This window comes from Urocitellus parryii, chromosome 1, assembly GCF_045843805.1.
Source record: "Urocitellus parryii isolate mUroPar1 chromosome 1, mUroPar1.hap1, whole genome shotgun sequence".
NCBI classification, from domain to species: domain Eukaryota; kingdom Metazoa; phylum Chordata; class Mammalia; order Rodentia; family Sciuridae; genus Urocitellus; species Urocitellus parryii.
Window position 1 is genome coordinate 100,579,402 of NC_135531.1, and position 23,884 is coordinate 100,603,285.

General features: G+C 43.9%; 1 protein-coding gene across 1 annotated transcript in view; it reads right to left on the reverse strand.

Annotated features, from left to right (window-relative positions):
• Nucleotides 1-6,533: 6,533 nt before the first annotated feature.
• Nucleotides 6,534-23,884, reverse strand: part of Ppp2r2b (protein phosphatase 2 regulatory subunit Bbeta) — a 258,917-nt gene continuing 241,566 nt past the window's right edge. The window contains exons 8-10 of the mRNA XM_077796682.1: nucleotides 23,386-23,555; nucleotides 10,077-10,168; nucleotides 6,534-7,137 (exon numbers count right to left, since the gene is read on the reverse strand). Coding sequence (XP_077652808.1) covers nucleotides 6,858-7,137; nucleotides 10,077-10,168; nucleotides 23,386-23,555 — 542 coding nt within the window. The 3' untranslated portion in view covers nucleotides 6,534-6,857. The remainder of the gene's footprint in view (nucleotides 7,138-10,076; nucleotides 10,169-23,385; nucleotides 23,556-23,884) is intronic.

The following is a 23,884-nucleotide window of genomic DNA, read 5'->3' on the forward strand; positions in this document are numbered from 1 at the left end:
ACTGGAATATTGTAAATTCCTTAGATACATTATATACTGTTTTGCTGTCATGTGTTGTGACACTTGAAATTCTCTTTTCCTTTCTCTTCCTGTGGATAACTTGCTCCTATTTGTACTTCAGGTGTTACCTCAGGGATCGCCTCTCTGGGGAGCTTCCTGTCTGGATGAAGTATATTCCTTTACACTCCCCTGGATACATCCATCATGGCGCATATTGTGAAGTTTTTCAGTATCAGTAGAACCATAGCCATAAACACGCATTGAATGCATGTTTTGGGCAAGGTACTCTTCAGAGAGTTTTGTGTGTAATGAATCACTCAAACTTCACAGCAACTTCATGAGATAGGTATTATTTGAATTCTTATTTATCAATAAGAAAATTTAAACACAGAGGGATTAAGTCATCTGTCCAGGGCTGCTCACTTTCTAAGGGGTAAAACTTACATTTCAACCCAGGCAGGCAGGTAGGTGGGCTGGGCACCTGGGCTCTTAACCAAGAGCCTCAATTGCCATTGTGACCTGCGAGTTTGTGTGTGTCTCCTACTTTAATGTAGGCTGTATGGAGATGGGAACAGTCACTCCCGTTTTGTAGACCACCCAGGCCCAGGGGTTGGCAGGCAGTACATGATCATCTATTAAGTATTTAGTGAATGAATGAAAGAGACCCAATTGAGAGATTGTTCAGAGTGTCCAAAGATTGCTTTTCCTTTTGCCAACGAGGCACCCTCTTCCTCACTTCTATTTCTGTCTCCCTGGGGTCTTCCTTAACATGCACAAGAATTTTCTGCTTTGGCTGGAAGGGAGCATTTCACTACCTACCAGAGCAAGGACCCAGCACTTGTGGTTGGTCCCTGTGATTCTGGGTTTCCTTGCAAATCTGGTTTCTGGAGAAATGGCCTCCAGGGAACCGAGGTGGGCTTTTCAGAGAATGGGGGTGGGGTGAGGCTGGCAGTGGACAGGGACTCTAGCCTGGCAGTCGCCAATCCTGCTTGTGGTCAACAGCGATCATGTGGTGATATCTGAGGGCAGGAATCGGCAGAGACGGCAGCTCATGCTGGTTCTGCCATCAGCAGTGAACCAACAGGGCAAGAAGATTAAAATTGGGGGGCAGTTCATCAGTAATAAGGTCAGAGTTGGGAGCTAGAGACCTTTGTGAGTCATTTGATTTCACTCCATTTTGGTGACAGACCAAATTTGTGTTCCTGGGCAGCTGTCGGGCAACAGCTGTCTGAGTGGACCATCCGTGAGTGGAAGTAAAGGATCTGGAACAGGATGGAGCTAGATAAAACTTCTGACTGTGTCACAAAACTCTTGGAATCTGGTTCTCGGCAATGAACATGGAATAATACATCCACCCACGAGGCGATCGTAATGATTTTAAGAAGTGCCTAGCTGAATGCCTGTCACATAATTGCTCAGCAAATACTAGTTTCCTTTTATTCCTTCCATCTACTTTTACATTTAAATATAGTGCTGAGATATGGGAGCTCAATAAATGTTACTGGATGAGTGAAAGAAAGGTGGGCTGGTTCTCGAAATGGGTTTTTAATAGAATGAGAGAAGCGTTGGCTTCCTGCTTGCATGTCACACCAATTCTAACTTCAGTTCCTCACCTTTGTGTGACCAAATGGAAGTGTTGTAGCATGCTTTCTTGGCTGGGTGATATGCTTTAGAACTCTGCTTGAGTGTCACTTATCCTGAGTAACCTTTCACCACTCATTGATTGGCAGTTTCCTCCTCCGTACTGTATCTGCTCTTCATTTCTATCTCACTGGGTTGTAAATGTTTATAACGCACGTGTTGTTCCTATATGACTGTCATCTCTTGCAGCCAGTGTGAGTGGTTATATATCTCAGGAACTCCGGTCCTTGCCTAGGGCCTGGCTGCCTGACACATCCCAGGCGATCCATGAGCCCTCAAGTTGGTGAGTGTAGGGATCATGTTTGTCTTCTAATTGGCACCTCCCATGCATGTATGTAATGTGAGAATGGGGATAGTGGATAAGAATTTCAACTGTGTGGCTTTGTCATGAGTTGATAGTGTGAATTTAGTCATCTCATTATTTTCTTATTTGTAATAGTAGTCATGTGCTGTGTAACCGTGCGTTGGTCAGGGAGGAAACACATTTACCCTGTGGTCCTATAAGATTATAATGGAGCTGAAAAATTCCTATTGCCCAGTGTCAATGTAGCTATCTCACATTGTAGAAGTCTCACACTGTAGATGTCTGAATGTCCTTGTGCAATGTGTTACTCATGTGTCTGTGGTGATGCTGTTACAAACAAATCTATTTATAAACACACACACACACACACACACACACACACACACACACACACTTGCTATTGCAACACAGTTGCCTGCAGTTTTCACAGGAATGTGCTATATGGGTTTGTGGCCTGGGAGCAACCAGATTTTACCATGTAGCCTAGGTGTGCAGTAGGTGGTACTATCCAATTTGTGCAAGTACACTCTATCATGCTCACCCAATAATGAAACTGAAAATGGTGAATCTCAGTGTGTCCATGTTGGACTCATGACTATATCTGTACCCAGAGTTTTGGGGGTAAATAAATGAATGTAGGTAAAATTTGTAGAACAAAGTATGACTCCTAAGAAGTGCATAATAAACATTAGCTAATTATCTATTAGACCCAGTTTTTAGCAGCTCTGGCTAAAAATTGGAGTCCTGGTTCTGTTGTTTACTGGCTGCATGTCCTGAGCTATGTGGACACTCGAGTCTATTTCCTCATTTGTAAAGTGGGAATAATGATGTCATCATAGGTTAAGGGGAAAAGAAAATGAATGAGGTGGTCCACAGTAAGTGCTAGTGCAAGCACAGTAGCACACGCCTGTAATCCTAGTGACTCTGGAGGTTGAGGCAGCAGGATTGCAAGTTCAAGGCTAGTGTCAGTAACAGACCCTGTTTCAAAAACTAAAAAGGATTGTGGTGTGGCTCAGTGGCAGAGCACATCTGGATTCAATCCCCAGTACTGGAGCAGGTGGGGAGTGCTTGTACCTCCTTGGAGAATGGTGCTGTAGTGGCAGGAGCCAGACCTTAAGGAATCAAGAGGCAGACCAGTCCCTCTGTCTGTCTCCCTGTATATTCCACTGCTTATGCTGGCTAGTGTCTTCCTCACTTCTGACTTATCTTCCTTCTCCTGATGCAAAAGCAGATGTGCCTGTGAAAGTTCAGCTTTTTTTTTTAAAGTCCAACCTGAAAAGAGCATCATTTAATGATATCTATTAAAAGTATAAGCACACATATATTTGTAGCAATTCTATTCATAGGAATATCTCCTATAAACATATTAGCACGTTTGCAAAATTATTTTTTAAAAGATTAGTCAGGAACTGGGTATAGTGGCCCACAGGTGTGATACCAGCTACTTGGGAGGCTGAGGCAGGAGAATGGCAAGTTTGAAGCCAGCCTTAGCAATTTAGCAGGAGCCTGCCGGAAAAAATAAAAAACAGGAAAATGACTAGGAATATACTTCATGATAGAGCACTTGCCTAATATGCATGAGGCCCCAGTTCCAATCCCCAGTGGTCCCAAATGAAATAGGGGATTAAAAGATTTTGGTTGCATAGTATTTCATGGTTAGAAGTACCATCTTTTGCCAGGTGTGTTGGTGCATGCCTGTAATCCCAGAAGCTTAGGAGGCTGAGATGGGAGGATCAAAAGTTCAAGGCCAGCCCCGGCAATTTAGTGAGGTCCTAAGCAACTTAGACCCTGTCTAAGTTCAGCTTTTTGAATTGTTTAAAAAAATGTTAGGAATGGAATGCTGCATTAGGAAGATTTAAGTCCAAGAAGGTGCCTTGTTTTCCTTCATATAGTTGGCACACTCTAGCTGTCACCCAATGGCACTCACATTATAAAATAAAGCAAGGGGGGCTGGGGATGTGGCTCAAGTGGTAGCACGCTCTCCTGGCATGCGTGTGGCCTGGGTTTGATCCTCAGAACCACATACAAAGATGTGTGTCCGCCGAAAACTAAAAAGAAAATAAATATCAAAATTTTCTCTCTCTCTCTGAAATAAATAAATAAAATAAATAAATAAATAAATAAATAAAATAAAGCAAGGTCCTTAGAACCAAGCAAATGGTTGGAAAGGTTGCAAATCAGCCTTCAAGTAGCTTTTACTGTCATCTGGAAGAGACTGACTTCTGTGGGCTGCTCATTAAGAAACTTCACTAGAGCAGCAGCAGATCACAAATGTCAAGTTCCTAGCTCAGCACCTGGTACAGAGCAGGCAGTTGGGGATGGTGGGTATTGCTGCCCAGGGCTTTCTCCAGAGCCTCCCCACCTGTCCCTGTCTTCCTGGCTGTTTGCCTTGGGGCATCGCAGGTGTGGGCTGGAAGAGAGGATGGAGGCCTTCCTCTCATCTGTCCAGCAATCCTCCCTATTCCTGAATTTCAGGTTGTTTATCTACATGCGGAGGCTGCTGGGCTAGTGTAGGGGTCTTTATCTGGAGCCCACACATGAACTGAAGGGGGCCCTTTGAGCCCCTGAAACAAAGGCTCAAATTGTTCCTCTGTGTGTGCTGGTCCTATGGACTCCACGGTGACGTGGAGACTCTCCAGTGCCTCCACAGGCTACGTGTTGACATACTAGTTACTCAGGCGCTGAAGTTTGATAAACATGCTCCTGGTGGTTCACAAAATGATTTAGGTGGTACATGTTTTTTATATGAATGGTTATGTGATTAACCTTAGAAGAAAATTCTGGCACATCAGAACTGACAATGCATGAATATTATTTGGAGGAGGCTGAAACTGTACTTAAGTCACATTTCCTTAAAATCGTACTAAATGAGCACTAGTACAAGGGTGGGTGGATGCTTAGTTTGAGAAACAATGATTGGCACAACCCCTCCACCTGGCACAGAGGAGAAGAGTCCTCAGAAGTGGAGAAGAGGCCACAGAGGAAGTGGGTGGGCCAGCACCCAGTGTTCCTACTCCTCGCAATTCTCTGACTTGGAAGAAGTTTCCAATTCCCTCTGGTCTCCTTCAAGAACATTCTTCCCATGAAGCCATTATCCTCGAACAGTTAGTTTCTGCCTGGGCCACTTTTCCTGAGCTGCCCAGGAAGTGACTTTATTGCAGGGAACATGGGACATGTTGGGAAAATCTCATCTTCATCCTCAGGTGACCTCAACATGGGACGCCCTTGTTCACATTTTAATGTTCCTAAAATTGGCTGCAGTTTACAAATGTTTATTGAAATAGAAAGTTATTTCCTTTCCCCCCAAAACTGTTATGAAATGGATAGTAGCTTAGAATTGAGACAATATGATTATTAATTTTTCTAATTTTTCTCCTCCAAAGCAAAAGTTGGAACTTCTAAAAAAAAAAATTCACAAACTGAAAGAAAAATTTTTCTTTCAGTGAAAAAGCTCTAATACTATCTCTCGTCCACAGTGGAAGTAGAAGTGAGTCACTGGGACAGATTTGGAGACAGGAACTCGGATACCACTGTCTAAATACCATCCGCCTATTCTCTAGAGCCTCCTATCCAAATTTATAAATCCTTTGAATTCATTTAGGGCCCCTATTAGAGGTGTGTCATAGAGAACCTTCTGGAAGTGGCTTTCAAGAACTTATAAGTCTGAATCCTCAACTGGTGGGAAAGATGAACCAGTCTCCTGTTTCCAGGGGACTTCCTTTGCTTTGATGTCATAGCTTCTTGATTTCCCCATGTCCCAATTCCTGTAGGGAGACAGCCCTTGGGACTACTTTTCCAGATGGTGAGCTTGAAATGGGTTAGAGGCTCTTTACCAGACTTCACAAGTCAGCATCTTTATTGGCCCATTTTTTTTCTAGGTACAATGGAGATTTATGGTTTCCAAAACCAGGAGGAAGAGGGGAGGGGCTGTTGAGGAGACAAACCCACCCAACACAGACCAGCCTTTCTCAGGGAGCCAGGGTAGTGCCGTGGCTTCCAGCCTAGTGCTTCATTTAGAAGACCAGACACGAAGCAACCAGGACGCGGCCCTTTAGAAGCCAACGGAATACATAAAGCTGGAAAAGGCTGAAGGGAGAAAGCCAGCGAATGTGTAAGTAGAGGATTCTGTAGAGTCACTGGAAAGGACAAAAAGGAAGAGACACAAAGCAGCAGCTGGATCGGGCCCCGCACGGCCTTGCCAAGCCAACTCTGAGAGCACTGTGTAGAAAGTGTTCTTTTTGTGCCCCGCAGCATTCACGGGGGTTTCCTGGTTGGATTCTCGGGCTGTTTCTATGGCACTTAGAAAAAGAGGTATCGAGGTGGTGCAGTGCCCCTGCCCTTCTCATTCTGCATCCTCTTCTCAGCCTTGTGAAATAAATCTCTGGTGCAAAGGAAACTGTTAGAAAGAAGCTGATGGATGGGAAGAGGAGGAGATTCTGACCAGTTCTGATTTTTGCACAAAATAAAGAGAGTGTCTCTAAGAGTAAACGGTGTTTTATTTTTTTTTCAATCAAATGGAATTGCTTAATTAAAAAAAAAAACTTCTCTTTTTTTTTTTTCCTTAAATACTACAGACAACCTCATTTTATCGCAGCAGACACCTAGAAACAAAACACTGGACCCACCAGAGAAAACTGGGCAATAAAAGCATCAGAATTCAAGTCAACTATGGAAGAATTACTGTTAGCTGGCAGCTCTCAACTCTAAATAGAAGTGGCCCCAAGTCTATGGGGTTTGACAAGTTTCTCAGAACTGGGGAGTTGGGAAAGTTGGACTCTTTTTAAAATTCTATTCCAATTGTTTTTAAGCACAGGGAACTTAAAGTCAATGCATCAAATGAAGACCCAAAGAAACATTTAAAAACTTGTTGGACTAGTATTCAGTATGTGAGATTAAGTAATAACTTGTCCGCCTAGTTAACCTTGTCCTGGAATATATATAGGTTATTTGTAGCCGCCACTGCTATAATATTTTCTGAAGGATGCCAAGCTGTATGCAAGATCTTTTTGCTAAAGTCCAGACTGTCGACACTGATCTCGTCTTTTCTCCGCTTGCCCCCCACGCACACTTTTCTGGGCTTGAGGATAGCCCGAGGTTTGCTGTTTTCCCTCGAGGCCTCAAGGGTCACATCACGCTTGGTGTTGCGGTCAAACATCCTGAAGAAATTGTTGTAGGAGCCTGTCATGATGACACTGCAAGATAGAGAGGAAAGGGTGGGGTGACTGGGTGTTATAGTGAAAGGAAGCAAATGATACCGCATCATGATCAGCTTATGGCACTATAGGTTTTATTAAAGAGGGGGGAAAAAAAGGACCTTCTTCTTTTTCTTTGGTACCAGGGAATGAACTTGGGGGCACTCGACCACTGAGCCACATTCCCAGTCCTGTTTTGTATTTTATTTAGAGACGGGACCTCACTGAGTTGCTGAGACTGGCTTTGAACTCATGATCCTACTCCCTTGGCCTCCAGAGCCACTGGAATTACAGGTATGTACCACCCTGTCTGGCAAAAAAAATTAAAAAAAAATAAAAAATCTTTATGACCATGGACTTCCTTTTGAATTACTAATGGTGATAACCCTTCTTATTTACTTTTGTTCTATAGATTCCTTTTGATTCTTTGGTCTACCTAAATGAGTCTAGTTATTATGATCTCAACCCTACCTTTCTCCTATCAGGATTATGAAACTCAAGTGGAGTCATGTAAGTAGAAACACTTTTGAAAACAACAAATCGTACTTATTAAAAGCACAGCTGCTGTTGGAGCATTCCTCAGACTGTTTGACTTGTAGGGCTTCATTACATCAACCTGGCAAGAAAAATGCTGAGAGACAGCACCATGATTACAGGGTGGCCTAACCACTTCTGTGAACCAGATCTTAATTCAACCTTTTTAGAAATATTGCATATAAAATGGATGTCATCGTGGTCTTATTCAGGGAGGGAGTAAATAAGTTTTAAAAGGATTTGGGATGGACAAATAAGATTTTAGGGGGCTGGGATTGTGGCTCAGCAGTAGAGCGCTCGCCTACCATGGGCGGGCGGGACCCGGGTTCGATCCTCAGCACCAAAAAAAAAAAAAAAAAAAAAAAATTTAGAACAGCGGGTCAGGTGGTTTCTACATTTTTACAAGTGTTTTCCATTCTTGGGGACATCTACAATTGACCAGAAGAGCAGTGAGTCCCTACAGTCTTCCAGTAGCAAGGTGTGGAATATTAAATGGTGACTTTTTAGAATTGTTTAGACAGGGCAACCGGCCAGGAAGAGACTGCAAGTGCTCAAACAGAATTGGCCCAAGTCTACTGGATTGGACAATTTTTCTCACAACTGGGGAGTTGGGAAAGTTGGACTCTTCAAATTCTGTTGCAATTGTTTTTAGCACAGGGAAATTAGAGTCGATACATCAAATGAAGACCCAAAGAAACATTTAAAAACCTGTTGGACTAGTATTCAGTATGTGAGGGGTGGTACCCAAGAGGCTGGTGAGAAATTGCTTCAGGACTGGGAGGAGAGCCCAGCCTCGTCTCTTTTTTGCATGATTTGAGCAGTGTCACAGAGGTGAAAGGAAAAGCTAACAAGACTGGCCACAGCAAGGTGGGGGGTACTTTGTCAGCTGTGCAAATTAAAGGTTGGATTTTCTTCTTCTGGTCTAAGAAACTGACGCTATGAATGGTTTCTCTCTGTGCTAGAGTGAACTGCGGTGACCTTGTCACACAGGGTGCTGGGGCTCTACCTCCACCATCTCATTTCAACTTCCATGAGCCCATGAAAGGGAGATGTGGAGAGGTAAGTAATTTGCACAGTCACAGTAAGTGACAAGGTCAGGCCTCAAACTTGCATGTGCACTGGTCTCCAGGGTGTAAGCCCTCAGCCACTCGGGCTCACTGTGTCTTGGACATTGATGTTCATGTCCCCCATCATGACCTAGCTGGTCTTTAGATAAGATTGAGACATTTTCCAAAGACTTTCTCTGACTTATTTGGACCGAAAACAAAATTTCCTAGTTGTGATGTTACAGAGGGGATGTTATTTTTAGGATTCAAATTCAAAACTTCCTTGGTATTTACCATGTACTAGTTTGTGAGGTTGGGCAGGCTACTCTTTGTCATCAAGCTTCAGTTTCTGCAGTCATAAAATGGGGATAATGAAAGCAACCTTGTTGGACTGTGGTTGGGATTAAATGGTGTGTAGGAAAGTGCCCAGTAGTAGGTGCTTAATAAGTGTTGTTTTTGAAGCTAGCCTAAGATAGGGGGAAAGTGAAATGATAATTAATAAGATATTAACAATATCTTCTAATAATGAATAAATACATGAAAATAACAGGGCTGGATTCTCTGCCCTTGGGGGCTTTTGTTCACATGTCACAGTTGCTTTGCTCTCTGGCCTGCATTAACTGGACTGATTGGAGTCCTTTGCTACGTGGCGACTCCTTTTCGACCTGCTAAGCAGGGGGTTCATTTTGGGTCAGTGGCAAAGAAAGCTAAAGAACAATCGAGAGAGGCGGCTTGTGCTCTGTAAAGCTTAACGCTCGAGTGTCTTGCCATGAAGGATTCCCGTGCTGCCAAACACGATTACCAGTGCCACCTTCATCAGGAAACTAAGCCAGCCCCCAGTTGCCTGCATCTAGTTCTCATGGAAGCTGGAGACTCATCTGTATTTGTCAAACTAAAAATGAACTATTGGGAGGTAATATGAAGTATGGGTGAGATCAAAGGCCTTAAAACAGTAATAAATCACTTGGAGGGAATGTGATAAATGAGCTTGAGGAGAATCGGCTAATGAACCACCAGGGCCTCCGGTCAGGTCCATCCTAGCAGCTTGGAGAGTTTTTGATCTAGAAAGCTCATTTGGTAGGACTTGGAACTATTCAGGCTGGGATTTGCTGTTGAATTCTTTGTTGACCAAGCTCTGGGGGCGTTTTATGTGTCAAAGACGGGACTTTCTTGAATTGTCACCTGAGTCAGTCCTCAAAAGGACCCCGGGTCTTCTGGCATCCTTCCCTTCTTTGCAGGCCTGATCTCAGGGTCCATCCAGTGACCCACAGAATGCATCTTGGCTGGACCCTGGGGCCCAATTTTGACCCCTATTTGGCTTCACCCCACTTAGGATTGATTTCCAAGAGCCTCTCTTACCTGTCTGACCCATTCCACACGCACTCGAATTTATCAAAAATGCAGTCGTTTTCGTAGAGGGAGCACAACTTGCTGCGGAGGTAGTCATGAACCTGAGAGGAGACACCAAAGTCAGCCATCATCGTAAAAGGTGAGCGTCCCTGCGAACACTGCCCCTTCCGACATGAGCCATTGGTCCTCTCTGTACCTGTGCCTCGAGTCAGATGGCCCTGGATCTGATCAGGCTTGGCCCTTCCTGACTGTGGGTTCCTGAGCTCCTCAGGTGGCCAGTGTGGATGACACAGCTGGTCTGTGTAGAAAGTGGGATAGATCAGGGCCCAGCGAGTCCCATTTTCTAAGCTGCTTTGTTCACGGATATTGGAGGACACCCTTCATCCAGGGTTTTAGTCAACAAATATTTATTGACTCTCTGCTGTGGGCCTGGGATACAGCAGTAAATGAAATACCCTCATGGTGACTGCAGCCCAACGACTGTACAACCAAGTAAATACCTAAGATGGTTTAAGTGGGGCTAAAATTATAGCACAAAAGAACATGGAGAAGGGTATTGTTTTCTGTAGGGTGAGTAGTCAAGGCTTTACTTGACAAGACAGCATTGGAACAGAAGCTTGTGGGGAAGGGCTTTCTAGAAGCATAAAGAACAGCAAACGAAAAGGACCAGAGGCAGGAGTCCTGGAAGGAGGGTGGCCGAGGTTGGCAAGGAAGCAGATGGCCTATATTCTGAGTGAGGTGAAGAGACATCACAGAATGGATCACAGAGCTTATGTGGTGATACAGAGTAAGGGTGAAAGGACCTGGCTGTGACGGGTGATGGCTTGGACCAGGGAAAGTATTGGTGGGAAGTGGTTAAATTCTATATGGGGTTAGAGGGAGAGCTGACAGGATTTGGGTTAACTCTGAGATGTGGTGAGAGAATCAGGAGTCAAAGATGGCGCCGGGATCCTTCTCCTGAGCGAGTGGAAGGATGGAAGCTCCACGTTCATTCCTGAGGGGGATAATCTGGGGATGTGTAAGTGGAGCTGTTGGGTAGAATGAGCGGAAGGATGTAGTGTTCTCCTGAGGTGAAAGCAGCAGCACGCTTATCATCTGAGACTGAGCATAGGTGTGACACTGTAAGACTCCTGGAAGGCACAGGGGCACCTGAAGTTGTGGGATGTGGATTTCAGATGAGACTGGTCAGCACAGTTGGGTACTTTCCTCCAGTTACATCTAGCACCTTGGCTGTAGAGGCAAATAGGCAGATGAATAGGGCTCTGAGGGTGATACCTTGAGCTCATTTTTAGAGTAATTTTCCTGAGAACATGAGCAGCAAGTGCTAGTAATAGTGGGTAGATGCAATATGCTAACTGGTTATTTTTGCCCAAGTACTTCATTTATTAAAAAACCCCTCATTTTGTCTCTAAAACCCTCTTCTGACACAGTAGTATTCTCTTTACTTTAATGGAACATGAAGCACAAGGATGAAATATTATTTGTCCAAGATCACACAGGAGAGAAAATGGCAACTGGACCTTGTATTTGGGTTCTGAATTGCACTTCTCTGAACTACCATAGCAATCTGCCTCCTGCTTGCCCTGTCTCATCAACCTAACCTGATGTGGGGGTCAGAGTCCTAGAAGGGGGAGCAGAATTGGGAGGAGGCAGAAGGATATCAGGGTCATTGTTTAGCTCCAGAGTGATGACTCAGTCTTTCTTTCCTTGTCTCTTGACCCCAAGAGTTCTGTGGGACGCTGAGCTGGAGGCTCCCTTGTGTGCTTAGTCTCGGCAAAGGAATGAGGTCAAACTCATCCTGCGTTCCGTTAGTTGTTTTGGGTATTTGACAAGCTCTCTGAGTTATTTGGCCAGTGTAAGTAGTTCTAACCCTACCAATTAATTGCTCTCCCTTCACTGTCTCATTCTCAAACAATTCCAGACTACATCAGGGCAACAGCTTCAGTGCTATGGTGACAAGTGAGTCCATCTGCACCAGGGTTTCTGGCAGTGCTAGATGCTTTGGGGGAGTGCAAGGCTTGAGTCCTGCCCTTTTGAGGTATCCCTCCTGCAAATTAACCCACCTCCTCCAGGGGGCAGAGCCGTCAAAGTGTAGAGCTAGGGTAGTAGTGCCCTCCTTGTAAACCTTTCCAGACCTCTTACCATTTCCTTTGTCTTTTTGTCATAACACCACAGAAGAGTAGTGTGGGCCCATTAGTAGGAACCACACTGCTGAGAACTCTATAAAGACTTCCTAACTTCTATCTTTCAAGAATTATTTCAAGGTAAAATCTAATCTGAACCATTATTTTTCTTCCACAGCATGTAAAGTCTGGAGAATTCCTGCCTGCAGTTAGAGCATTTAAAGAACAGCTATGAAGAAGGTATGTTGTCTAAAAAATTCATATGAAGCAAATCGGAGGATCTTTCTCCACCAGAAAAGAAGATAAGATACATGAGAAGCACTTAGAGTCTAGCAAGAAAACTTAAACCTTACACTCTAATGCTTCTTTCTTCATGTTCCTATTACTGTTTGTTTGGGCTTCCTGAAGGTTGGCTGAAGCTCCCACCCTCCGGGTAAGTTCTTTATTCTTGTGCCTAGTGAGCAGATTGAATACAGGCTCCCACAGTTTTCAGTGAAGTGCTAGCTGCAAGTTGAGTATCCCTTATCCAAAATGCTTGGGGGTGCTGGGGTTGGGGCTCAGTGGTAGAGCACTTGCCTAGCACGTGGGAGGTGCTAGGGTCAATCCTTAGCACTACATTAAAAAATAAGTAAATAAAGGTATTGTGTCCAAGTACAACTAAAATGTATACATGATAGATGTATATCTATAAAATGCTTGTGATCAGAAGTGTTCTAGCGTTTAGAATATTTGCATGTACATAGTAAAGTTTCTTAGGGATAGGACCCAGTCAGAATTCATTTACCTTCAGGCTATGTGTATTAGGTGTATATACTTTTGTGCATGACAGTTTGGTACATGAGACCAGATGTGGGGTTTTTCCATTTTTGACATCATGTTGGTGCATTTTGAATTAGGGATACTTAACTTGTAGTAACTATTTTAGGCTCTGTGGGCCGTGTGGCATGGTACTAGCCACAAAACTAAACAATTGTGGCTGTTTCAGTCAAATATTATTGGCGGGGTTGGATTTGGCTCACAAGCCAGTTTGCTGAACCCTGTCCTATAGGCAAACTTAATCATACTTTAGTTGACAGCTTATTGGTGGAAACATGCTTGATCTATTAATGCATGTATAAAAAAGTACACAGCGAGAGCATTACCAGTCTTCTTGCTCAGGGCCAGGTCTTTCCCTGTTTCTCCCAATCTTTCTTCTTTTCCTGGTACTGGGATTGAACTCAGCGACACTCAGCCACCAAACCACATCCCCATTTTGTATTTAGAGACAGGGTTGTTCAGTGCCTGGCTTTGAACTCATGATCTTCTTGCTTCAGCCTCCTGAGTTGCTAGGATTACAGGTGTGTGCTACCATGCCTGGCTTCCTATCTTTTTCAACACTGGTCTAGAAACTCACTGAATCAGTTTTTTATTTTTACATCTTTTTTTAGTGGGTGCAACATAATTGTAAACAATAGTGGGATTCATTATGCTATATATTCATACATGCATCTAACATGACCTGCTTTTTACTGTTCATCTTTGATATAATATGAACTCGGTTAAATCACTTTGAGACATACCATTCTGAGTTAAGAAGTTGCAAGACATGTGCTATGATACCTATTTCTTGGTTTCCTGCAAAGATGTTTCCAAGCTTACTATCAGCTCAACACGGCTTTAGAACCAGGGACTTTAAATGCTGATTACATCACAGCCTGCTAGCTCTGTTCTAAAACTAGCTTTGTTCTAAAAGCCTTCTCCTAAAATAAAGGTACTAATTGCCCTTTCCACCCTGGGTCCGGAATCTCTTTTCTCAAAAGCTCTCCAGCAGGCTGCCTCACTACAAATAGCACCTAGGCTCCAGTGCCCTCTCCTTTGTACTGAGGGTTCTAGCACCATATAGTTTGTCTTACGCAGCTATAAGAGGACTCTACTATTGACCCTTCCCCTGGGCTAAAAACAAAAGGCTGTGACAGGGAGGTGATGTAGAGCCTCGAGGTCTGGACTCAGGACAGTAAGATGCAGGTACAGGGGATCTTTTAGAACCATAGGGGTAACAAAATTATCTAGTCCACATAGGTGGTCTTGAATTCTAGCTCCCAAACTGCCCTCTGGATCTTAGTCCTCATCGTCCTCTCTGAACTTTTCCTTCATTCCTGATTGAAATCTGGCTCTCCCCTGAGGTCATTGCTTCTCTCGAGGACACTCCAGGGTGGCTGGGTGTGCGCTCTTTGCTGCTCCTGACACTTGTTCCTGCCGATCTCCAATTCTTGGCTACTTTCAAGTCACCCAGGCTAAACTTCCTGTCATCCATTCTTCTTAAAGTTCTCTAGTCCTCCTCCAAGTAACTCGGGACCTCCATCACTATTCCTGCCATCTATCTTACTAATTCAGACACGCTGGTCTTAGTTTAGTCTCATATGCAATGAGTTCTGTCCTCTGCCTCCTTGGTGATAGAACGAATCTTGTCATCCCTTGAGCAAATCTCATGCCACTTCCTATCTTTTAGTTCTTTCTCTCTAGTATCATTCTGTCAACTTTTCGAATCTAATTTCCTCTGTTCATCATTTCCTTTCTTAACTACCTTAGATTTGGCAGTCCATCATTATAATTGTGTTCTCTAATAGGCATGTTTAACAAACTTCCCTTTATCTCTCTCTTCCACTATATTATAAGGTGAAACCTCATCAGTTATATTTAACAAAATCTGCTCTTTTCTTGCCTGCACCAAGCAGGTGAATGTGGCTGTGAAGAAATAATTATAGGGGTTAGTTTATTTTAATAGTCACCTCAAGTGGAACTTGGAGCAAACCTAAACCACTCCCTTCTTTTAGATGAATATTTCAAACTTTTCTCATTTAGCTGGAGACCTTGCTTTTAGATAAGAGAATATCTACATGTTCCCATCACAAAATTTATAAACCTATTGCATCTGGAGCTCCATACACTGCTCTCCTTTCACAGGTGAACTGTCCATCCTCTCATCTGAGGCCAGTTTTGCAATGGACTCCTTCACTTCCATTAAATTCTCTCTCTCATGGCTTATTCCCCTTAGCCTGACCCCATTCCAGCTAGTGCTCTTGAAAGAGCTGTCCATCCTCTTAAGTTCACACCCTCTCGACCCCACTCACTCACCTCACTCTTCCATGAGGGCCACTGGTCATTTTCACTTTATTAAATTGAATGGCCGAGTCCTTCTGTAGTTAGTGTAGCAATAGCAGTTGGCAGTCCACCTTGAGATTGCTTTCTCTTGGCTTGCTGGACACTCCTCTAGGGTCACTTTTTCCCAACTTCCCTTGCCAAATCATCTTCCTAGTCTCAGCCTGGAGGCCCGAGGGCACGGTTCCTGATCTCTAATTATACACATTGCCTGGGAGAACTCTTCTAGCGACCAGATCTATCCATCCAGACTCAATGTTGAGCTGTCTTCTTGCCATCTCTGGTTGGATGTTTAACTGGATTAACAGGTCCTATGTCAAACTCTTGATTTTTCTCATCTAATGGTAACTCCACTTTTCTAATTGTTCAAGACAAAAACCTTGGAATGATCCTGGATACTTCTTTCCCTCTTTTGTCACACATCAAATTTGTCCTCAGATCTTAATGGTGTTGCCTTGGAAATGTCCAGAATCTGGTCATCTTCATTGCTAACAATTTCTTCCAAGCTACTAACTTTATAATAACTCTTTCTGTCTCCTCATTATTAGGTGCAGGGCAGGCTGGATGAATGTTAGCTGCAGTGTCACCCACGCACTCAAACCTCCCTCTATCTGGGTCCTTCATCACCTGTTGGCGTCAAGTCTGAACACTTGACCCCCACCCACATGGTGCAATGAAAATCCACATCTGACCCATCTGTATGATCCAATCACTGTATGCCAACAAGGCAGCTTGCAGACCCAGATACCTCATCAGATTTTGGCTATAAAATCTCCCTCCTGCCAGGCCCCTTACTCTTGCTCTCTTTCTTCTCTTGCTTTCACTCTCCCTCTTACTCTCTCTTTCTCCTCTTGCACTGCTGCAATAAAGATCTCTTGGTCACTTTCCTTTCATTGGTGCCAAAACCTGGGAAGAGGGTTAAAGCCCACTCTTGGGTCCCTCTTCCTTTGGAAGTGCCACTCACCGGACAGCCTGAACCCATTTTCTCTATTGCCAGAACTACCCTCCCCTTCCTGAAGTCCTAAACCCAATGGTGGTGTCAGGATGATTTGACTGTTGATGGCCCGGCAAACCTCTTCGCCCACCTGAGGGGAGGAAAGCACCCCACCACAGCCTTTAAGGCCATGGTGGCCCTCAGGGACTCCTTTCTGGGGCAGATTCGACTCTTGGGTTCACAATTATTTCCTTTCCCCAGCATAGGCTTTATAGGTCACCCTTAAAGGACTGTGTAACCTCTGGGAACACATAATGGAGAACTGAAAATCACACCCCACCACCCCACCCAGACCTTCACGGTCAGGGTGGTTCTCATAAAGTCCTCTCACCTTTAAGACTCTGCCCCTAGAGATATGTTTACCTCCCCTTCCTCTCTCTCTCCTCTTTTGGCCCTGGGAGTCTCTGGCCTCTCCAGTAGGGGTCTTGAAAAAGGCTTGGCCACGTCTAGGACGAGCCTTGAGTGTCAGGATTCGGTGATGACCAGTCTCTGCAACTTGAACCTGCCACTAGGCACTCCTGATTTTTGGCTCTAGCAGGGACACCCCTTTGCCAATAATCGGTTTCCTCCTTCTCCCCTATATTACCTTTGCGTTCCCTTCCCTCATACTACACTTTTGCAACATGGGTAATGCGTCCTCTCTGCCTCTTACATAACCTCAAAACCCTCTCCTTGACACCAGACATCAAAACCTAAAAATTGAACAAAAATAACACCAAGGATTGGCCCCCTTTTGGGTCTCTGGATCCCTCCATTCTAAGGGAGCTTTACAATTACTGTGATCATTCGAAAAAATGGGTAAACTCCCCTAGGTCCAAGCTTTCTTCTTGCTCCGATCCAACTCTGCTCTCTGCACCTTTTACAATCCTCTACAAATTTTTCTAGGTTACAAACCAATGCCCCCAGCCACCGATCCCTAACCTTCTCCTCCTCATCTACTACTTTTGACCCTGCTGATGAACCTCCACCCTGTCGCCCAGCTCAAATACGTCCTCAGCCTCAATCTTCTGCCCCTCCACCGTCTCCCTCGCCTCCATAACCTGCTTTCTCCCCTTAAATTACTAGATCAAAATCCCAAACCACCGCCCTTCCTTAAACCGTTACCCCCTTGCTGAGGTAGCAGGTACTGAAGGTATCCCTCCATCCACTCACTCTTCTGACAGTGCCCACACCAGGTCCCACCAGGCCCTCTTACCAGCTAACACAAAGCTCAAACTAGCTGAGGAGACCCCTATCAGAGATCTGGTGAAAATGGCCTTTAAGTTTGCTTTGTCATCACTAAAAACCAGTTACTAAGAATTGTCTCTTCCAGGCTTTTTGGGATATTTGCTCCCGTCTTCCCCTCTGCGCTACCTGTTCTACTGCTCAAGTTTTCCTTGCTAGGGAAAATCCCAAACCCCTTTTCCACTATTCTTTTATATCTCCCTCCCTCCTCATTCTCAGATCCACCAGAGCTGCTCTCAGCCCCTCCTTCCCCCTCCCTACCCAGGCCCACAGAAAAGTCTTAACTGACCTTCTCCAGCAATATTCACCATGGCTGGTTTTAGGACTGTCAGCAAAAGAGTCTCTACAAATAGTTCAATGTAGATAAACTTCCTTTTTTCTTGTTGCCCTGTTTTACTTGGCCCCTGGCTGGAAAAAAATTAGCACTCCAGGTGAGGGACACCCCCTTACTAGTTTTTCACAAAAGTATGTAAACAGGGGATTCACAGAGATGGCTACATTTCTAAGATAGAGAAGTTACCAACTGGGCTCCATGGTAACAGCTGGCAGAGAGAGGGAAGAGAGAAGAAAAAGCTCTCCTCAGGTGTCTTTGAAGGGTTAACTCGCCCAGAACAACAACAAAAACACTTCTGCGCCCCTCCCCTTACATGCTGGATATAAAATTCTGAAACTACCTGAACTCGGGGTTCAGGGGATTGATTGATTGCAGCCAGGTTCAGAGGGCACAGCTTCTGCTGTAAACAAATAAAACTGTTCCCTATCTTCACTGCCCTGTCTGTCCCTACAACAGTATAATTCTATATACTTAAACACGGTATATGTTTTCATGAAATGACAGATAAATGTGATTGTATACTGAAAACAACAAAATCTCTTATTAAAGTGGAATAATTTGCCTAAATTCAGAAATTTACAAGGATTGTTTCAAAGTATGAATAAAGAAAGAATTAACAAATGGGAAAGAGAAATTAGAAGGTTCTAAGTATGGTTTTAATAGAAGGAAAAGTTGTTTCTGGATAAGGGACTCTATGTGATTAAGTAAATAAGAGGGTTTAAAGAAGTTGGTTATATGTGAGTTTTGAGCAAGTAATCTTGAAGGAATTAAGGATTAAACAACTATGGTTAACAACTGTTATTTTGCAATATTGTAATGTTATTTAAGAGCTAAACTTGATCAATGTAATTGTGGTACTATTACTCTTCTTTATATATTAAATGTGTTCATATTTTCCAGGTATATAAGTAATTTAGAAGCTTTAAAAAAAAACACATCAACCTGGTGTTCTCCAAACTAAAGTTGCATGGTAATTTTAGGCTTATAACATTGGAGATTTATTTATATCATCTAATGTTCTATAACTGGACCTGTTACCAATAATATTCTATACACTGGGGTATAATTTAAATGTAATATCATATTGTGTTAGCTAGTATTCATGTGACCTCAAACAACAATATGTAAACTTTATAAAATATTTAAAAACAAAGATCAGCTTCAATACTAGAACACTACCTAAGATTTATTAAGAGGCCCACCTGAGATAAGGCTGTGCCTCCCATCTTACTACATATCAGAATGACTCCAAAGTAGGCCAGACTTCAGCTAAAGCACAGTACTCTTAAGACTGGTGAGACTGACTTGTTAGATGTTTAATATCTAGACTTAAAAGGGCCAAGAAAACCAATATTTGGCTCTTGCCCTCTGAGTCAGTCTGAATCCAGGGAACAGGGACTTCTCTAAAGAGCTTTGCAACTCTGGGCCACATAACCTCCTGATCAGGGAGATTAATGAGACCACTGGAGAATGAAAAGCCAAAAAGCGCACTTGCTGTGAATAGGAGGGTCATTGGAAAAAGGAGACATCCCTGATGCTTCCAAGGGAAGCCACATGAAGCAAGGCTGGACCCCATCCTAGTGCAAATGGCACTAGCAGAACTAAGGTGCTCTTGAATGACCCCTAAAAATAGATAGAAACAAAGTCAATTTTGACCAGCTTGATCTTTAACACCTACCAAACCAGTCATTCCTGGAGGTAATGAAGGACAAGAACAGCTAGAAAGAGGAGACAGCAATTACGCCAACAGTCTCCATGGGGAATGTTTAGTCAAGTATGACCCTATTAGTCCTGTATCTGTTAGATTACAGAAGTTCCTGCAAGATCAGATTCACCAACCAGTCAGTCAGTCAACTACTTCTAGACTACCAGTTCCTGATGCCCAAGATGGAGACCTATGACTCATGACCAACTTCTCCGGCTCCCAATACTCTGTCCCCATCTAAAACCCTCTCTAACCCCTTTTCCAGATTTTACAACCCCTCTTTCATTTCCTAGGAATGAGAACTACTCTCCAGCAGGTCTGCTCTGCTCGTTCTGTCTGCTCTACTGTATCCCCACAAGAAAGCATCAAACCTAAACTCCCCATGCATCAGATGAGGAGCCACCAGCCAGGCGAAGATTGATTGGATAGAAGCCTTCCCTACATCCAGGGAAATTGCTGACACGGTCACCTCCATCCTCAATGAGCAGATCATTCCCAGGTTCAGACTTCCCGCCTCTACTTCTCGGGTTGTTCAACTGGTCTCCAAAGGTTTAACATCACTTGGAGGCTCCACATCCCCCACTGACCCCAATCATCGGGTAAAGTTGAGAATAGGCCTAATGGCATTCTCAAGGATCATCTCACTAAACTTGCTATGGAACTCAGGCTGTCCTGGCCCAATCTCCTCCCGTTGTCCCTCACCTGAATTCAGGCAGCCCCAAGAGCCCCCTCAGGCCTTAGCCCCTTTGAGCAACTCTATGGGTGCCCTTTCTTAGCCAACCAAAGCTTTCCAATCACTCCTCCTCCCCTTGTGTCCTACCTCACACTTCTACACAAATTCCTAAGAGAACATGCAGAGAGGTGCCTTCCTGCACCATCCATTGCCTCAATCCCAGCACAACAAGGAACTGAATCGGACCCTCTTCAACTGGGTGATGCAGTCTAACTTTAGGAGCTGCATTCTCAATCACTAGAACCTCACTGGGCGGGACCCCATACAGTCATACTTACTACCCCAGTGGTGACCAAGCTTTTAGACACTCTCCCTGGTACCATGTCTCCCGCCTTAAAAAGCCATCTGTTCCAAATGTTCAGTCCTGGACTTCCACCAAAATTTCTTGCACTAATCATTTTTTTTTGGTTGTTCACAACATTACAAAGCTCTTGACATATCATATTTCATACATTAGATTCAAGTGGGTTATGAACTCCCATTTTTACCCCATATACAGATTGCAGAATCACATCGGTTACACATCCACATTTTTACATAAGGCCATATTAGTAACTGTTGTATTCTGCTACCTTTCCTATCCTCTACTATCCCCCCTCCCCTCCCATCTTTTCTCTCTACTCCATCTACTGTAATTCATTTCTCTCCTTGTTTTTTTCCCATTCCCCTCACAACCTCTTATATGTAATTTTGTATAACAATGAGGGTCTCCTTCCATTTTCATGCAATTTCCCTTTTCTCTCCCTTTCCCTCCTGCTCTTCCTCCCTGCTCTGTTCTTAGTTGGTCTCATTATCAAAGAAGACATTTGGCATTTGTTTTTTTAGGGATTGGCTAGCTTCACTTAGCATAATCTGCTCTAATTCCATCCATTTCCCTGCAAATTCCATGATTTTGTCATTTTTTAGTGCTGCGTAATACTCCATTGTGTAAGAGTGGTAAATAGGGAGCCTACATCATGGGAACAAATTTTTATTCCCCATACTTCAGATAGAGCCCTAATATCCAGAGTATACAAAGAACTCAAAAAATTAAGAAAACAAATAACCCAATCAACAAATGGGCCAAGGACCTGAACAGACACTTCTCAGAGGAGGATATACAATCAATCAACAAGTACATGAAAAAATGCTCACCATCTCTAACAATCAGAGAAATGCAAATCAAAACCACCCTAAGATACCATCTCACTCCAGTAAGATTGGCAGCCATTATGAAGTCAAACAACAACAAGTGCTGGCGAGGATGTGGAGAAAAGGGTACACTTGTTCATTGCTGTTGGGACTGCAAATTGGTGCGGCCAATTTGGAAAGCAGTATGGAGATTCCTGGGAATGGAACCGCCATTTGACCCAGCTATTGCCCTTCTCGGACTATTCCCTGAAGGCCTTAAAAGAGTGTACTACAGGGATACTGCCACATCGATGTTCATAGCAGCACAATAGCTAGACTGTGGAACCAACCCAGATGCCCTTCAATAGATGAATGGACTAATCATTATTCTTATCTCAAACCACAGATGGCGCTTCTACATCCAAGCAATATGGTACCACCCACTCTCAGTTTATGGGTCAAGGTGATTGCCCTTCCGCTGGCTGTAATCCTTAACATTACTGGATTCAACCAAGCCGACGCCAATCCTTCCTAGAGTCCCTACCACAGGACCAACGGCTGATATCAAAGATCTCCTCTGCTCAGAAATGGTTTGATGCCATTGACAACCTATGGCTTCAAGGAAACTTTATGGACTTTGCCCCTGGATGTTATTTCTGGCTGCCCTGGACATTCCCATATCGCCCCCACATCCCTTAGAAAAACAAAAAGGGAGGAATGTTAGCTGCAGGATAACCCATCCACTCAAACACCCCAGTCTGGTCCTTTATCACCTGTTTCCCTCAAGGCTGAACACTTGACCCACACCCATCTGCTGCAACAGAAACCCACATCTGACCCCTGCTCCTCAAGGCAGAAGATGACACTACTGTCTGATCCAATCAGATTTTGGCTATAAAAACTCCCTCTTGCCCTCCCTCTCTTTTGCAGTGCTGCAATAAAGAGATTGTGGTCACTTTCCTTTCACTCATGTGTCCCCTCCCTTCCACAACCAAAACGTTCTTTTGACCATACTGAGCAGTGATTAACTTTTTTCTGCAATTAGATAGTGGTGAGGGTTCAACAGCTTTATTATGTGTCAAGGAAAAAAATCAAATCCAAGATATCTTAAAATAAGATCAGTTGATCTCTGCTTTCACTGTAGCCTTACCTGGAATTAGCTTCTTTAGATCTTCTCTGCCTCAAAGTCTGGTCTTTTTCAGCAAAACCCTTCGTCAGTATTTCCACACCATCTACCAGGGCTTAAGCTAAAACCAAAACCCTCTACATAGTGTTCTTGATTCCTCTTCCCTCCCTATTCAAGAAGTAGGATGGCAGGGTGAGAAGTATGCCTATCTACTGTCACCATTATATCCTGTCCTTTAGTCTACACTGTGATAAATACAGTATTCTTTCTTGGGTAAAAACCTTTATGGTTCTCCATTGTACCCATCCCAAAGACAAAACAAGGCAACCTACATTATCAGAGACTACCTGGGGGAGCCCTAACCTCCTCCTTCAGGCTCATTTTTCTGATAGTGTGTTCACCTTTCAAGGTGAACAGGCTTTTGTCCGTAAGACTTAGGGTAGGGTCACTTTTTCACCTTTCTTACCTGGCTAGCGCCCCCCCTCCTGCCACCATTATGTGCTCCTAGGGACCCAGCACCATCCTTTGCATAAGTGCACACTCATTTCCTCGTTCACCACCCAGCTTTACCAGATGGTTACCCATGAGAGCAGGGTCAGGCTGGTTTTGATCACTTTATCTCTACATCCATTCTGTTAAGTTTTCAGTCTATATGGATTAATTCTAGCCTGTGTGCACTCTTATTTAAATCCTGTGGCTCCTACAGCCTGTAGCATTTTACCAAAACATGTCACTATGTACTGCCTTTTATTCTTCCGCATTGCAAACCTTTCCAAAGGCTGACTTCAGAGGGACTGCTCTAAGGATCTATGCCTGGGTGATGTTCTGTACCTGGTAAGTCTCGATGGGGCGGTTTTCCATGTTGAGATCCCAGACTTTCACAGTCAGATAGTCCCTGGTCATGATATACCTCCCACTGTGGCTGAACTTGACGTCCGAAATTGAAGAGATAATTTCAGAGAAAAACGATCTGTTGCTTGGATCCTCTGGCTCTTCAAAAACTGCAAAAACAAAGCAAACACAATGAATTCAGCATCCTTATCACTGAACTCTAAAGCATCTGGCCAACCAGAAAGTTACCAGTTAAGAGTCTAGGACTGGTGTCTGCAGAGCACAAGTAAGTTGCTAACAGGGAGCTGGCAGCTCCTTGGCTGCAGAAAAAGCTGTGGCTGGTTTGTTTTCTCTTGGAAGGATTGGCATGGGACCCGACTCCTGCACAGACCTGGCACTGACTGTTCTCAAGCTCCAGTATCTCACTCTTTCCCATTTGGTCTCTGGGGGTCACTGCACATACCCAAACCTGGAATCATCTTAGATGCTTAAACATTTG